The 17,317-nt window shown below is 34.9% G+C and overlaps 1 protein-coding gene across 3 annotated transcripts; it reads left to right on the top strand.

The window, feature by feature from the left end:
• The first annotated feature begins 16 nt into the window (after positions 1-16).
• On the top strand, positions 17-17,210 carry LOC106155712 (branched-chain alpha-ketoacid dehydrogenase kinase). 3 transcript variants are annotated; one of them, XM_013530683.3, is made up of 11 exons: positions 17-575; positions 2,286-2,354; positions 4,844-4,954; positions 5,261-5,308; positions 6,285-6,404; positions 8,471-8,569; positions 11,633-11,706; positions 13,139-13,267; positions 13,854-13,943; positions 14,228-14,392; positions 14,682-17,210. In XM_013530683.3, exons 1-11 carry the CDS (start codon positions 414-416, stop codon positions 14,824-14,826), a joined length of 1,212 nt encoding a protein of 403 aa, XP_013386137.1. In that variant the 5' UTR covers positions 17-413; the 3' UTR covers positions 14,827-17,210. The 3 variants fall into 3 exon arrangements, with proteins under 3 accessions (XP_013386137.1, XP_086857036.1, XP_086857037.1); XM_087000911.1 differs by lacking the exon at positions 17-575 and adding an exon at positions 1,786-2,104; XM_087000910.1 differs by lacking the exon at positions 2,286-2,354.
• Positions 17,211-17,317: the final 107 nt, after the last annotated feature.

Below are 17,317 nucleotides of genomic sequence, written 5' to 3'. Positions count from 1 at the left end.
GAAGACTTAGGTGAGGTCTACCGTGAAAGGTCAAGAGTCTGGCAAATTGTTTCAATGAATTTCATTGGCAAAGGAGTGGTGCTCTCTGCTATGTTTTCTAATCTGCCATTGGTTGCTTCGGTACATGCTTCTTTCGCGTGACCGAGTTTGAGTTCAGGCTGACTGTGTGAAGAAAAAAAATTGGTTCTTTGTGAAGTAATAGTAGGGCTCGACAGTATGGGGACGTGCTACACCTCATACAAAAGAGATATAAACAGAACAGATATTCTGAAGACTATGGACGTTAAAACTAAAACACCAGATGTGTTTGTAACAGTCGGAGAAAGTTGAGTGCTTACAGTATATATAGTGTGCGTTCAATTCAAATCAGCTGATCCCTCTGCGTCAGACAAGAACAACGAAGATATAACATCATGACTTCGAAGTTAACACGGATTTTAGTTCAGACGAGCACAGTGCCTAATGCCATATATCTACAGAGTAGGACTAAATCTGATCACCTTAAAACCAATGAAAGAACGAAGTCAATGTCTTCATATTACAATCAAAGTGCCATTGACAGCGCTGCAAAAAAGGTTTGTGATAATAATAATAATAATAATAATAGTAAAAGTCCTCTTAATAGATACCTGTTTTATAACTCACAGAAGGTATTATTTTTATGATAGCACATTATTTCAAGTAATTAAAGCAAATAATATGGATGAGCAAATTGATCAAACTGTTAATACTGAAGTAAATTAGTTGACATACAGTACAGTAGTAAGGGAAATGCCTCCCCTCCTCCTCTCTCTCCATCACCCCACCACCTTATGACAATATCTGTTTATTTATCTAATGGCCAACCAAGGGTAAATGAGAACAAGTCGCCTTTTTTCCATCAAAGACACGCCTCGCTTTTTTCCCCATGTACCTACCTTCACACAGATACCAGCTCTCACACACATGATCAACTGCATATATTTTGTGCCCCATAGTTTGGCTTATTGGTTTGATGTACATTGTACGTCTAGTGCAGAAATTTATGTTCCTAATGGCAGGGAAGGATTGAATGACATACTAGTAAGAACCTTTCACAATGAATTTTGTTGATCTACTTAATCCACAGGGCTCTTGCTGAATCTAATCAGATTGCATTCAGCAAGAGTACATACAGAGTTGGCACACATTAGCTATAAGTCTACAAAATTCATTGAGAACATAGTTTAGGAAGTATATAATACTTATGCATTGCAAAGGCTATTGTAAACCTCTGAAGTATACTGCAGTTGCAATGGCCATTTATTTTTTTAACAGGCTCAATAAGATTTCCTAATTTTACATCTCGGGGGGGGGGGGGGAATTAAAATGTACACATGGTTTAGATTGTAGAAAGGGCTCTAGCCTTGGGTAGGTAATTAATAACGCCACGTGCATTGCGCATTGCGTCCCGGTCATAGCAGGTCAGACTTGACAAAGCAGATAGGGAGAATGAGATGGAGAAAAGGTCTAACAGATGGTGACCAATAACAAAAATAATACAGCAGTAGAACCTTTTGATTTTCAGATCATTATTAGCTAAAGATGCTGTTTTTTTATTGTACTTCAGTTTGTCAGTTGCACATATTTTGCCCTCAACAATTTCAACTATGCAGTAACAGATTATGTCAGTCATTGAACATACAGATATCCAATGCCATTACTGTGTTCAGTGCATGATGTAAGTAGTAAATAATGCACTGTCCACGAGCCCGATATCACGATAGCATGCCGAGCACCAGCGAGCGAGGTAACAGTGCATTATTTGTCATACATACAAAGGGAAATCGTGCGTGTTCCCCACCCAAACCCCCTAACTTTGAATAGAACACGCTGATGTCACCGCGCATGGGGTGATATCAAAGAATGGACTTTCCCCGCGTATACTGACTAATTGTGGTCACCGTCCTATCATTTTCATTTACTTGAATGGTTTGTGGTTGCGTGTGTATTGACAGGGACATGGGTCAGTGTTTTTCTGCGAGTAGTTGGCTGATTTCCTGCCCATCTTTCGCACGTGGCATTCACTCCGTCTCATTCATTATATCGGTCCCTGCAATCCTTTTGTTTAGATATCAGCCCCATGGTATGTATTGTGAAATTGGGCAAAATTCATAGTTGATAATCTTCAGATTTTGATTGCACTGTTGATCCATTTTGTATATTGATGGCTTGAATTAAAAATGAATAATGGGGATTTTGTTTGCCTGCATTTTGTTATTATTACCCTAATTTTTGTCTCAAATCTGTTTATTTTTTCATTTCAGGCATCAGTTCGCCTAGTCCCCACCACAATGCTATATGCTGGCAAAAGCACAGATGGCTTACACATCCTGGTATTTAGAGTCTTTGTTTATTTATATTTTTTATGTAATATAGAATATTAAACATGGCTATGACTGTGAAATGAAAACTTTTTATTATGGATGGAGATTATTGTACAGCCTGGTCAGTTACTGGTATTGTGTTACAACCACCAGTTATGTACATTTTTAATTATTAAGAACAGATAACTGCATATCTCATTGTCTGCCGCAATATTAGCTATGGCCTGATGCCTGTGCATATATTAGGAGTATTTCAGGCTGATAGCCACACATAAACCACATGTTACCTGCAAGGTTGTGTGGTATGGACAAGAATTAATGGATTTTTTGTGGGCTTCCCAAGATCACTCTTTTTTCAACTGTCTGTTATTGTAAAGGATTATGGTTATGACTTGCTAGTATCAATTTCTGATTATAGATATCATAGAACTACATAAGCGAGAACAAAACAAAGAAATGTTTTTGGAAAGGGGATAAGAGTCCACTGTGGACTCATTTGAACTTCTAACCTATGGTATGGGGTCACCTGCACTCAGCGGAAATCAATGTAGAAAGACTGTTTTATATGGCTTACATCCAAATCCTGAGACTAGCGAAATGATGTTAGTGTCTTTCACATTACATGGAATTTGATCTGTATTGTACGAAGTGAATGTGCTTACTATATAGACTAGTTTAACTTGCAAGCTGTATTATACATACAAAGATTCATGTGTGCATTTTGGTAATCAATATCAGGGAGGGATGTTTTATTTGCCTTGAAACAAAGCCTTAGGAGCAGTTGCTTGATATATGCGTGGGTAAATGTTTTTAGGATCATGCCGTATTTCAAGATTTTCAGTCTTCATTTTGATTGTTTTTTCTTGCCTAAATTTGATGAGAATTTGCTAGTAACATTCTCAGTATTTTTCAGTTTTTACAACTTTCACCCATGTATATCGTATGCTAGTTTGATTTTGATTAGTAAACATAGCCCGCAACATTGCATGCAACAGTCATTGCCATGATGTTTGCTTTGATAGTTGTGTTCCACTATTTGTGTCTGAAAGACAAAAATGCTGAAAATATTGCACTTGGGTAAATTTTCTAAGGCAGTGACTTAAAATACCTTAAGGTGAAAATCCTTTAATGTATAGATTTTTTTTTAAATTTAAATTTGTATCAAGTGTGAATAAAAATTAATGCAATCTGAGTCGGTCTGATGATGTATAGAGTTATCTCTCCTTGGATATAAATTGGACATTGCCTGTATACTAGTAGGTTCCTAGACACAGTTTATTGCTGTAGGTTAGTCAGTATAGAAGTGCAAAGACTGGTCTTTTGTGATTTTGTTATCAGCTGACCAATATATATATGACAGGCTGTCATTGGGTTGGTCCCTTTGAAAGCCATGTGGTTGACCACAGTCTGTGACTTAATTACTTGGCTCTACCTGGACTAAAGACTGCCTTTTATGTAATATTATGTAAACCAACTTTGATGATGTAGTTAGACCTGTAATTATTTTTCTGGCCTTAAGGAGGATCTGAGGACATCAAGAAACTGAGATTGCTATCAAAATTTGTGATTCTATGATTAGACAGTATTTAAAAGGAAATGATGTGTGCTATCAGAAGTGAAATATTGTATTGTGTCATTGTAGCAAGTCATTTAAATAAGATATGTAGAGAAAATCTGTCTAGACAGGAAACCATTTTAGAATATTTAAATAATTGGTATAAAAAATGTCAAAGTTAATTTTCAAAAAGAAAGTATAACCAAAATTAAGAAGAGTGAGCATTTAAAACTAGCTCATAGTGATACTATGTGATAGATGAATATGTGAGCTAGATATTTAGAATTAAAGTGGTCTGCTATGTGTACCATAGGGAATGTGACAAATGATTTTAAACCAGTGCTTGTTTTATTGTCTAAACTAAGGGGTTTAAGTTTCACAGTGCACACTTACAGAACAGGAGATATGTGCAAAGAGTTCCTGTACAAGTATTTAGCAGGGTAGTTGTAAACACTAAACTTTTGAAGTGCCATTACCCATCATTTAAAATAGCATTAGAATTTTTCATGTTTTTTTCATATCTAAGTTTTTTTATCTCTTAATCTTTATCACAATATCCCTGCCACCCCAGAATTGGTTTTTAATAAAAAGATTCTTTAAATTGCAAAAGTTTGAGAGACCAAAACATGGTAGGAATGAAGTGAAGTGCTTTGCAAACAAATATATTATTGAAGTTTGAATGTTGTCATGGCATACTGAAAAAAAGTCTTACCTTCTAGGGACATTTTTTTTTTTTTTTTTTTATATAATGTTTCCTTGAAAAATGCTTTCACTGTTAGTAAATTAGTTCTTTTTGTCAAATTCAGGATGTATAAATGATCTGTAAATAAAGTCCCCTCCCCAGGTACAAAATCTGTTATAACTGAAAAGAAAACTAAGTGTTATATGCAGTAATGCAATAATTTTCTTTTCTGATGTGTCATAAAATTAACCATTATTTCAGCGCAGTGCCCAGTATCTCCATAAAGAACTTCCAGTCCGCATTGCTCATCGTGTTGTAGCCTTCAGAAACCTACCATTCATTGTGGGCTGTAACCCTACAATTATTTCAGTAGTAAGTCATTTTGATTTTACCTATCAGAGCAGTATGGTCTGTACTAGATGTTTTATGCCATGTAAATTTTTTTCAAGAATTCACTTTAATAATTGAAATAGTAATCATATATTAAGGCACTTCATGAAGGTACTGTACACCATATTTCATGTGAATATACTAATGTTATGTTTGTAATATAAGAAATATATGAAAGGAAAAAAATATTGATGAGTTTAATATTAATAGTGAATTTGTTTTCGTCATGTTATCTTGTACAGTTTCATTTCGTTCGTCATGATATTATTGCCAATTATTTCTTTCCAGCATGAAATGTACATCAAAGCTTTTCAGATGCTAACAGAATTTCCTGAGGTGAGTTGTTCTCTCAAGGTTGTATGCTGTTACCACATTGCCATAAATTTATTATGGATGTTATATAACTTTTTTGTCATAGTGAATCATAACAATGCATGTACAAAGAGGTTGGTTAAATACTAAAATGTTTTTCTTTGACTCAAAATAACATGCTGATTAAAGAAAAAGAGAAAATTTGAGAAAATGTTAGCCTTAATCAATAAATTTGTCTGATTTCAATTGATTAGGTTAAAGTAAGAAGCAATTGAACATATTTCATTTAAAATTGATTGTATGGGATAGGAAAAAAGAAGCATAATTTATTGTTGGCATGATTGAAAACAAAAAAAAAATTTGTTTTGGTATCCATCAACCTAGTTTGTTTTTTCAACATATTTAGTGGAGTTGGCTTTATTAAAACCATGGCCTTGGATCATTACTAGTTGAGGGAGTTCAGGGTCAGTGGCTGGTTGGTTTTTTGACTTGGATATACATATTTCATGGTTTAATCTATTTATTACTGACCAGAGGACATTAACAACACTTACTTTATTATATACCCTCAACCAAAGGTAATTTTTCAGAGAAAAATTAAGTTAAACTTAACAAAGAATGAAAAAAAAATTTTTTTGCAATAATTTGACTTCAAATACATCTTAAATAAATGCATTAATTTTGCTTTTTATTGATGAAAATTAGAAGTAAGCCTTCAAGAAAATCTGGCACCGACTTGTTACACTTTTGTGATTAAATTGGCATTAAAACTGTTCAACTTGAAAGCAGTCTTTTGTCATCAGCTAAAAAGAGCAAGTTTACCTGGTGCATTTTTGATGTGACAGGATCATTTTACAACATGACAATGCTTTTTTCTGCATTATCTAAAAGGATAAGGAAAAAATCCTAAAATAATGAACTCCTCTTAGTAGCTTAATTGGGTAACTGCTGGTTGCATAAAGTGAAATGAAGAGGTCTTTAATATTTGATTTTTTTTCAGATCAAAAATTTCGAGGATGAAGCCAGATATTGCAGATTGCTTAGGAAACTGTTAGATGACTATAGGGATGTTGTCACAATGTTAGCTGAGGGATTCAAGGAAAGCAGTAAACACATTGAGGTAACTTTGAAGAAGATTTTTATTATTTTTGATTGTCTTTTCAGTAAAAGAAAATTGCTGTTGGATTTGCATTACTTTAATTTCCTGCCTTTTCTTTTATGATAGGAATCCCATCAAATTGGCTACTTGTACTATACCTATTTTAAATTAATAATTAGTACCACCAGCGTGTACGCTGGCGGTACTCATGGTTTTAGTCCCGACCCGTCTCGTACAGCTCCGCCGGCTCCGCCGGCTCCTGCGGCTCCTGCGGCTCCTGCGGCTCCGCAGGATGACGTGGGATACGAGTCACCGTTACCGCTTCTCCTCCTAGACCACAAGGACCTGTGTCCCCATCTCTTGGATTTAGGTCACATATAATCTCAACTTGAACCCCCAGGTTTTTTTGTCTCAGTTGGTGCATTGACCTGGGCATGACGCTTGTTGAAATGGACCCTTGTCAAAAATTTTGAAAATTCAATGCTAAATATCTCCCAAACCAATGGAATTATGGGAAAAATTACTACAGATGGCTGACCGAAAGTCATATGTGAGGATTTCAAATATGCCCTTGGATTTGACCTTTGACCTTTATTTCAAGGTCAAACTGGCCAAAAATTTCTAAAAATGGTAATTTTTTGCGAGAAAACTTTTATTTCAGCCGATATTAAGAAACGAAACAGATCTTACCTATAATATTATTGGCAGGTGTTACCCTTAGGGTCATCTTTCATTTTCGTGAGTTTGAGGTCAATCGGTGCATTTTCATGGTAATAGCAGCCATTAGATGCCGAAACTGAAAATTCTCTCTAATTCTGGAACCATTAATGCTAGAGACCTCTTGTTTTTTGTATTTTGTAGAACTTGTCACGGGCAACACTGGGGGTGGTGTCCATTTATTTGTTTTTGATTGCACTATATCAAAAAGTTCAGCATCAAAATTCAGTGGTAAAAATAAAATGTGAATTACTCAAAAATTAGCAGAGATAAGCCCTTAGTTACTATTGAACTTGAATAGGAAGTCATATACTGAAAATCTAACTGTGACCTTGAAAATGACCTTTGACCTACTTTTCATGATGTACTGCACTTTGCAAGTTTGCTGATCTTTATATCTCCAAAACTGGCAAAGATATGTCCATAGTTACTATTGAACTTGAATTGGAAGTCATATACTGGCAATCTAACTGTGACCTTGAAATTGACCTTTGACCTATTTTTTATTATAAACTGTGCATGTTTTCTGGCCCGCACATCTCTAAAACTGGCAGATATATGTCCATAGTTACTGTTGGCAATCTAACTGTGACCTTTAAATTGACCTTTGACCTACTTTTCACCATGAACTGAACTTTGCAAAAATTTTCTCCCTTATATCTCAAAAACTGGCAGAGATACACCCATAGTTACTATTGAACCTGAACAGGAAATCAAATACTGGCAATCTGTGACCTTGAAATTGACCTTTGACCTACTTTTTATGATGAACTGTACTTTGCATGTTTTCTGGCCTCTTTATCTCCAAAATTAGTAAGGAGATAACCATAGTTACTATTAACTTGAATAGGAAATCATATACCATGAACTGACCTTTGCATATTTTCTTGCCCCTCATATCTTCAAAACTAGCAGAGATATGCTCAGTGTTGCCCTTATGTTTTCTCTTTTGTCAGCATATATGCAACACTGATAACATATTTCAAGGAAAACCAATAGGCCTATTGTCTAGAAAATCACAGGGGTGATCAATGTTTATGAAAATACAGGCCAATTGGAAAATCCGCTTGATTGGACCATTTTTATGTTATGTTTTTTCTTTTTTTTTTCTGCATATTTTGGAAATTCTTGTTAACTGCATAGAGCTTGTCAAGGACAAGACTGGTAGTGGTGTTCTTTTTTTTTGGGGGGGGGGAGGGGTGGTTCCATTCGAATGCGCTTACTCCAGCTGGTGGTACAATATCCGGAGGCGGTATCGCCTCTCTGATCCTCTAGTTTGTAATATAAACAAAATGCAGTTGTTAATTTTTAAAAATTATCTGTTGTTTACGTATGTATTGTACTACGAAATGCAAATAATTATTTTCAAGGATAAAGCAATGATCAAGACATTCATTGATAGGACCTTAACATCCCGTTTAGGAATTAGGATGTTAGCAGAACATCACCTAGCCATACACGATGATAAGGTGAGATAATGCTAAAATAAACTAGCTGTAAACTAGATTTTTTTATTTCGAAATAGTTATATATTACCTGTAGTCCTGAACAATACCTAACACTAACCAATCATTGATTTATTGAGTTACAAACTTCAAAATACCCTCCAAAATTTAAACATAAAAAGAAATGTTTTTTAAGACCAGTTTTATTAGTACCACCAGCGTGTACGCTGGCGGTACTCATGGTTTTAGTCCCGACCCGTCTCGTACAGCTCCGCCGGCTCCTGCGGCTCCTGCGGCTCCGCCGGCTCCTGCAGCTCCGCAGGATGGCGTGGGATACAAGTCACCGTTACCGCTTCTCCTCCTAGACCGCAAGGACCTGTGTCCCCATCTCTTGGATTTTGGTCACATATAATCTCAACTTGAGCCCCCTGGTCTTTTTGTCTCAGTCGGTGCATTGGCCTGGGCGTGGCACTCGTTATAATGCACCCTTGTCAAAATTTTTGAAAATTCAATGCTAAATATCTCCCATACCGAAGGAATTATGTGAAAAATTTCTACAGATGGCTGACCGAAAGTCATATGTGGAGATTTCAAATATGCCCTTGGATTTGACCTTTGACCTTTATTTCAAGGTCAAACGGGCCAAAATTTTCTAGAAATGGGAATTTTTTGCAAAAAAATTATTATTTTATGCCGATTTTCAGAAACTTCACAGATCTTACTTATAATATTATGGACAGGTGTTACCCTTAGGGTCTTCTTTCATCTTCGTGAGTTTGGGGTCAATCGGTGCATTTTCACGGGAGTAGCGGCCATTAGATGCCAAAACTGAAAACTCTCTCAAATTCTGGAACTGTTAATGCCAGAGACCTGTTGTTTTTTGCATTTTGTAGAGCTTGTCAAGCGCAACACTGAAGGTGGTGTCCGTTTTTTGTTTTCGATACGGCTTAGGCATTGTACTATATCGACATTTCAACATCCAATATTTAGTGGTGAAAATAAAATGTGAAATACTACAAAATTAGCAGAGATACGCCCATAGTTACTATTGAACTTGAATAGGAAGTCATATACTTGTAATCTAACTGACCTTGAAATTGACCTTTGACCTACTTTTCATGATGAACTGCACTTTGCAAGTTTTCTGATTTTTATATCTCCAAAACTGGCAAAGATATGCCCATAGTTACTATTGAACTTGAATAGGAAGTCATATACTTGTAATCTAACTGTGATCCTGAAATTGACCTCTGACCTAATTTTCACCATGAACTGAACTTTGCAAATTTTCTAGCCCTTATATCTCTTAAACTGGCAAAGATACGCCCATAGCTACTGTTGAACTTGAGTAGGAAGTCATATACTGGCAATCAAACTGTGACCTTGAAATTGACCTCTGACCTACTTTACACCATGAACTGAACTTTGCAAATTTTGGTTCCCTTTTCTCTCTAAAACTTGCAGACATATGTCCATAGTTACTATTGAACTTGAATAGGAAGTCACATACTGGCAATTTACTGTGACCTTAAAATTGACCTTTGACCTACTTTTTACCATGAACTGAACTTTGCAAAATTTTGTTCCCTTTTATCTCCAAAACTGGCAGAGATAGGTCCATAGTTACTATTGAACTTGAATAGGAAGTCATATACTGGCAATCTAGGAGTGACCTTTAAATTGACCTTTGACCTAATTTTCATCATGAATTGAACTTTGCAAATTTTGGTTCCCTTTTATTTCCAAAACTGGCAGAGATAGGTCTATAGTTACTATTGAAGTTGAATAGGAAGTCACATACTGGCAATTTATCTGTGACCTTGAAATTGACCTTTGACCTACTTTTTACCATGAACTGAACTTTGCAACTTTTTTAATGCTTATACTTTCAAAACTGGAAAAGATATGCCCATAGTTACTATTGAACTTGAATAGGAAGTCATATACTGGCAATTTACTGTGACCTTAAAATTAACCTTCGACCTACTTTTTACCATGAACTGAACTTTGCAAATTTCCATTCCCTTTTATCTCCAAAACTGGCAGAGAAAGGTCCATAGTTACTATTGAACTTGAATAGGAAGTAATACACTGGCAATCTAACTGTGACCTTGAAATTGACCTTTGACCTAATTTTTATGATGAACTGCTTTTTGCATGTTTTCTGGCCTTTAAATCTGCAAAACTTGAAAAGAAATGCCCATGGTTACTATTGAACTTGAATAGAAATTCATATACTATGATGTTGAAATTGACTTTGACCTACTTTTTCACCATGAACTGAGCTTTGCATATTTTCTTGCTCCTCATATCTTTAAAATTAGCAGAGATGTGCCTGGTGTTGCCCCTAAGTTTTCTCTTTTGTCAGCATATATGCACCACTGACAACACATTTTAAGGAAAACCAATAGGCCTTTTGTCTAGAGAATCACAGGAGTGATCAATGGTAGGAAAATGCAGGTCAGTTCGAAAATCTGCTTGATTGTACCATTTTGATTCATATTTTTTGGCATATTTTGAGAACTCTTGTTGATTGCATTTTATAGAGCTTGTCAAGCCCTTTTTTTGGGGGGGGGGGTTCCATAAGAATGCGCTTACTCCAGCTGGTGGTACAATATCCGGAGGCGGTATTGCCTCTCTGATCCTCTAGTTTCATTTAGCTCAAGCCCAGTGAATGTTTACATGCATCACTGACATTACCATGTTCCACAATAATGTAATTTTGAATACAGTTAGTGATTTCATTATTTAAAAAAAGATTTTATATGCCTTGAAACCTTTGAGCAGGAGATAAAAAATAAAGATTAAGCTGATGACATTTGGCTACACTCCCTTTAAAATAACTAACAATGTCTACAAGGTGTAATAGTTTTACTTATGGTACACCTTCACACAGATTATACTGATTAAGGTGAGTTGACAAGAAAGATAAGGTGAATTGTTTATGTAGATTTAAAACTGTATATCCAGATTAGAATGTAGCAAATAACATATATGTTTAATGGTTTGGCAATTTTGGTTAAATGTTTCATTGCTGTCAATAATTTTATGTGCATGCCAAATACTTAAACCTTTTTTCCTTTACAGCCAGGTTTCAAAGGCATCATCTGTGTTAACTTTCAACCAAGGAAACTTATTGAAAGAAGAGCAGATTTTGCGAGGTGAATCTAAATCTAGAACACCCTTTTTCTAATGAAAAAAAAAAGAAATATTGTGCCTGAAATGTTAACTTGCAGATACAATTTCATTTTCATTATACATGTAGTTTGTGGGCTCCTTTTTAGTGTAGTGCAAGGATTTATAACACAAAGTTACTGTTAAGTCATGCATAATTTACCTGAATAGAGAATAAGGTTGAGTTTGTCAAATAACTTACCAAACAAACATTGTTCTATTCATTAATGGCAAAGGCTTAATATACTTTACATTCAGGTCACTAGCTGGCATTGATGATATAATGTGATTCAAAATGAGCACAGACTACAGTATTTATTTGGTACCTTTTGATTCAAATTGGTCAATTCATTTTCGGCCATGTAACCAGCCCAGTCTGGTGTGGGAGTGTTGGCATTGTCTGTGTTCATTGAAACAGGTTGTAGACCCATGGTTTCTAAAAACATTCACAGTTGACTTCTTGTATTCCCTACCTCCTCTGGAATTGGCTTGTATGTCCATCCCAATGGGTGCATTCATGTCTGGCCATTTTCTGCAGTTTTTATTAGCTTCAAGGAAACTTTGTACACACACAGACTACATCAGGTCTTTGTGTACTTGAATATCCCCCCTTAGATCAATTTATTACAAATTGACTGAAAAGTCAATTATAAAATGTAAAAGTACTTAAAAATGTGGTTGAATTATCTGGTCATCCCCTACAGTTTTCATTTTATGTCAATGAAACCTATTATATTTGAAGGTTCATGTGCTTTTTGAAGACCTCAAAATACCTGGGTATTTAGTTAAATGTAAGGAACTGTGACAGATGTCTCTGTCAGTTGCCAGTCTGTCTCTAGCCTGTGAACATGATGGATTGAAAAAAGACCGTGACCTTGAACCACCTAATTTGAAAAAGAGTTCACCTTATTGGACTCATAAGATGTGTTTGTGAGGATTTCACCTTGAGCTTTATTACAATGACACAGATTCTATTTCATGCAGTGAACAAGCATAACGTTGTTTAAAAAAGCATTAATATGTGTACTCACATGTGTAGCTGAACACGGTTTTATCAGTGAATCATATGTTGTGAACTTCAACATACATGTAGTTTAAAAGGTGACCTAAAGTTATTTTTATGATTTCTTTTCACACTTACTGTGATGATCACATAAGATTTCATTTCAAATAAGTATTGAGAGGAGCTCACCAAGATTGCTAAAAAAAAAAAAAAAAAAAACCCAACTGTTTTTCACTTGAAATCCAGCACACATTTCCTATATGAATATAAATTAGGATATGTGTACTGTTTAGAAAACCTAAATGGAATTTTTATTGAGATATGAGTTTTTTTGACAAGCAACAGTGTTAGGATTTGTGCCTTGTAAAAATGAAAAAGTTGTTTTGTGTATTTACTGAATTTTCTTTTTTTTCCAGAGGTCTATGTGAATATAAGTATGGCAAAGCACCCAACGTGAAAGTGAACGGACATCTAAATGCAACCTTTCCATATATTGCACAACCTATAGATTATATACTAGGAGAGCTGCTTAAGAATGGAATGAGGTGTGTTGAAGTGGTGGTAACAAGCTAATTTGAGTAAACTGTAAAAATTTCTAAGTGATTGATTGAAAGATTGTTTTTCAAATGGTAATGTGTACATTTTATTTATTATGGTTTTAATCAGCACAAACTACAAACATCTTAATTACATGTCCAGCAGTAGCATGGCTGTCACTATTTGACAGTTTTAAAGAGACAAACAGCATTAAATGTGACAAATGACAACTAAGTATGTGGTTGTATTTACATCAGGGAAAGGTAGGAGTGGCATAGTAAATGATTAGTTTACAGTGACACATGACAGTAAAAGATGCCAATAATGACTAAGGGAAAAGATGGCACTCGTACAAGATGAGACACTTGCGTTTATATGGATTGCACTATAACATTTATTTTTTTTCAAAGGCTTCATCTCCATTGCTCTGTACTGTCAATTGTTTCCTTTCCAGTTTGCCTCTTGCTCTATTTCTATTTCTTGTGTTCTATGACATCCAGGCCTTTTGGACCGGTACTTCCTCCTTTCCACTCCTCTTGTGGTTTTAGTACAGGTCGGTATTACTCATTGTTATTTTTTCATCACTTCTTGCAGGGCTACTGTTGAAAGCCATCTGGATAACCCAAACAGTCTTCCAGACATAGTAGTTACCATAGCCAATAATGATGTGGATTTTATCATAAGGTAACAAGTCTGCTCAACCTTTTTTCAGATTTCATGTAATTTTGTGAGTTTTCTTGATACTTTTAAGTGAGTACTCATCAGACCCCCCACAAACATTAAGACATTTATGTGAATTTATTTATTTTTTCAAAATAAATGTTGTTCAAACTCATTTGGTTAAATGATTATAACCAAACATAACATTGGAATAATTTTGTTGAATCTATATAAAGCAATTTAATGACAAAGAAGTACAAGAACTTGAAGGAATTCAAACCATGCGTTGTTCAACTTGTATAATGTAGGATCTCTGACCGGGGTGGAGGGATACCTCATGAACACTCCTCCAAGGTATTTGAGTATCACTTCACCACCAGTGGCAGTGTGGTGGATGAAAGGGTGGATGGTGGACTGTTTGGAGAAGTCATGAACCCGAGCTCTAAAGGACCTGCAGCAGGACCAATGCATGGGTAAGGGTAGGGTAAATGCCAACACCTACATATTATTTTCTCAAAATTTGCAAGTTTTTGTCTTGTGCAATTAAAAGAAAACAAAAAAAACAAAACAAAACAAAAAAAAAAAAAACAGTGAGGTATTGACAGCTTGCACAACTGACTGAAATTTTGATGTTTTTTTTATATTTCAAGTTAAGATGAACTAATCAGCTATATGAAGTATTTGATGTTCTCTGTCAATTTATAATATTATAGTAAATCTGACTACCTTAAATGTAAGGAGTATGTGTTTGGTTTTTTTCAGGTTTGGGTTTGGATTACCTGCTTCCAAGGCCTATGCTGAATACCTTGGGGGAAAATTGTCCATTGAAAGCATGCAGGGAATAGGAACAGATGTCTACCTGCGTCTCAGCCATATTGATGGGAAGTGTGAAAGCTTCAGAATATAGGTGAAACTGAGACTTGTTTAAGAAAAAGGGTTATAAGTAGTAAAGAACAAAACAGGACCAAACTTGATGTTATGAAATTTGAGAACTAGCTTGTATTTTCTTTTAAGATGTATGTAATAGATTTGGAGTGAACATTTGTTGCAATCTGTAGACAACATTGTTTGAAGCTATACCAGTGTCAACATAATGGGATTAATCGATAACAGGTGTTTTCAAAATGAGATGCTGATTGTTTTAGTAATTTTATATTATTGCTTCTGGTCCTGAACGGATATACCTTTGTCATGCAAAGCTGAATATGGAAGTGTTTTGCTGAGGACTACTTTTAAAGAAATAGTTAAGGTTAAAGTTTATTTGTATATAGGGAGTGTATATATTTCAGAGTCCTGGTGAGTTAAGTCCTAGTCAGTCACATATAAAAGCTTTTTATACTCATAAAATGCAGTTGGTGGATGAATATTTTGAAATATTATTTTAATTCTTCTCTGATTAAAGTCTTTAGGGGATATGTTCACAAGAAAGTTATTGTTTGACTGAGCATCTCTAGTTTAGTATGGTTTCATCAGGGGGGATTGAACTCCCAAGGAGTTACGTTGAGTTGGTTGATTATTTTGGAATTTTTGTCTCTTTTTACACACAGTTCACTTGAAATAATATATTAACCGAGTAACCAATTAACTACATATCTTGGCTTTCTTCCCCAAATGTGCCCAAAAATATGTCACAGGTGCTGAGCTTGCTTATGCACTGATTTGGTGATCCTGACAAAGCACACAAAAAATCGTCTGAATTGGGGCATAAGTAAGCTTAACACCTGTGTTATATTTCATAGGCAGATTTGGGATGAAATAAGCCAAATATGTAGTTACTCAGTTTACTTTAAATATAATTTTAAGCGCAATGTGTTTGAAAGAGACAAAATGTCAGGGTTATCAATGGGTGTTGGTGTTTGTGATTTGAAAATAAAGCTGCTCATAATAAATTTGAAGCTTGGGGTACTCGTGTGTCAGCAGTTGAGCTTCAGTGTTACTTATGTGGTTCAGATTCATTAGCTTTTTAAGAGGATATTTGATTAAGATTTTGTTGCAAGTACATTTATGAACTATTTTACAATTCGGTTGGAACTCATTAGATTTTTAGGGTTAGATTTTAGCCTCGTGAAATTGTTAAATTTATTATTGTTATCCTTATTCACCAACAGTACTTACTGTACTGTACAAATTCAGTGCTTTATTGACATGTAAAAGGATTATTTTGCTGTTGTTTGTTGGTGTGAATCAATCCCTAATCACGCTTGAGCATCTGGAAATTCAAGTTGCACATTACAGGCAAATCTAGCTTTTCGAGAGGAAATCTCAGACTGAAGTCTATTATCAAATATTGTCTAATGCTGGAAAGATTCTCATCCTTTTGTGTTGCTTTCTTTACATGTACTATATGTTTAAGTCTAGTCTACTGCTTAGGAATCTCAGCATTCCATGTTTATTTTTTGACAAAGAGAAATTTTATTTACTTCTATTGTGCCATTTTGAGATTGCACATTTAATTTAACTGCCTGCATTTTAGTTTGGTAGTACTTATTAACATTTCTGTTTGTTTTATTTTGTAAGGAGTTCAATCTCTTAAGCAACTCTTCTGCATTAGAGGTGTCAAATTGCTATATTTCTAGAGTTACCTCAGATGTGTTAAGCAGCATTTTATGTACAAGACATGTAACCCTTTAAGTATTCAATCTTTTGGTGCTTTGTAAAAAAGGATCTTGTGTTTGCAATTTGAAAGTTTGTTTTTTGTGTTTGTAAGTGGCATATTGTATGAATTGGCTCATGCTTCAAGTATGAACATATTTACTTATAAATAAAGTATTATATCTTTTGCGAAAACAACGGAACATTAACAAGGATAAATAAACTATAAATTCCTAATGAAATGTTTCAGTTAACAATTTGAAGGTGGATTGTGTAAAATCTATTTCTGAAATAAGAAAGCGAGATGCTCCTGTCAGATACTGCTTGTTTTTTAGTTTAGTTTTATTTGTTGGTAAAGTTAATATTTTTCTGTATCAGAAAATGACTTGATACCTTATTATTCAAGTTTACAGGTTAAAAGTTTGAGTGGTTATTTGGGATTTTTTCTTATAAAAGATATAGGTCTTTGATGGATGCAGAATTTGTCTTGCGTACCCCAAATAATTGAATTCCTTTTTTTCCACGATTTATCACATAGGATATTGAGAATTAGCCTTTTCTGACTAGGTGGATGTATTCAGAACTTTGTTTGGTCTCAGTATTAGTAGGGCTATTATTATTTTGGTGTCGTAGAATGTTTTAACGAAGTCTGAGCTTATTTTCTATCGAAAAGTGAATAAAAACTGTGTTGAACAAAAACGTTTTAACTTCATTATAATTGCAAAACCTGCCATATCGTGCATCTGACAAGTAACTATCACCCTCAGTGACAAAATTCAAAACTTTTCTGCAATTTTTCCACTTGG

This window comes from Lingula anatina, chromosome 1, assembly GCF_051362555.1.
Source record: "Lingula anatina isolate TDL-2025a chromosome 1, LinAna3.0, whole genome shotgun sequence".
Taxonomy (NCBI): Eukaryota; Metazoa; Brachiopoda; class Lingulata; order Lingulida; family Lingulidae; genus Lingula; species Lingula anatina.
This window is presented reverse-complemented; position numbering and strand designations above follow the sequence as displayed.

Bases quoted from the DNA above. Each gene is read 5' to 3' on its own strand.
- LOC106155712 (XM_013530683.3), top strand. From the start codon at position 414: ATGACTTCGAAGTTAACACGGATTTTAGTTCAGACGAGCACAGTGCCT. The intron at 576-2,285 runs GTTTGTGATAAT...TTTTCATTTCAG, and splicing joins TTGACAGCGCTGCAAAAAAG to GCATCAGTTCGCCTAGTCCC. The intron at 8,570-11,632 runs GTGAGATAATGC...TTTCCTTTACAG, and splicing joins TAGCCATACACGATGATAAG to CCAGGTTTCAAAGGCATCAT.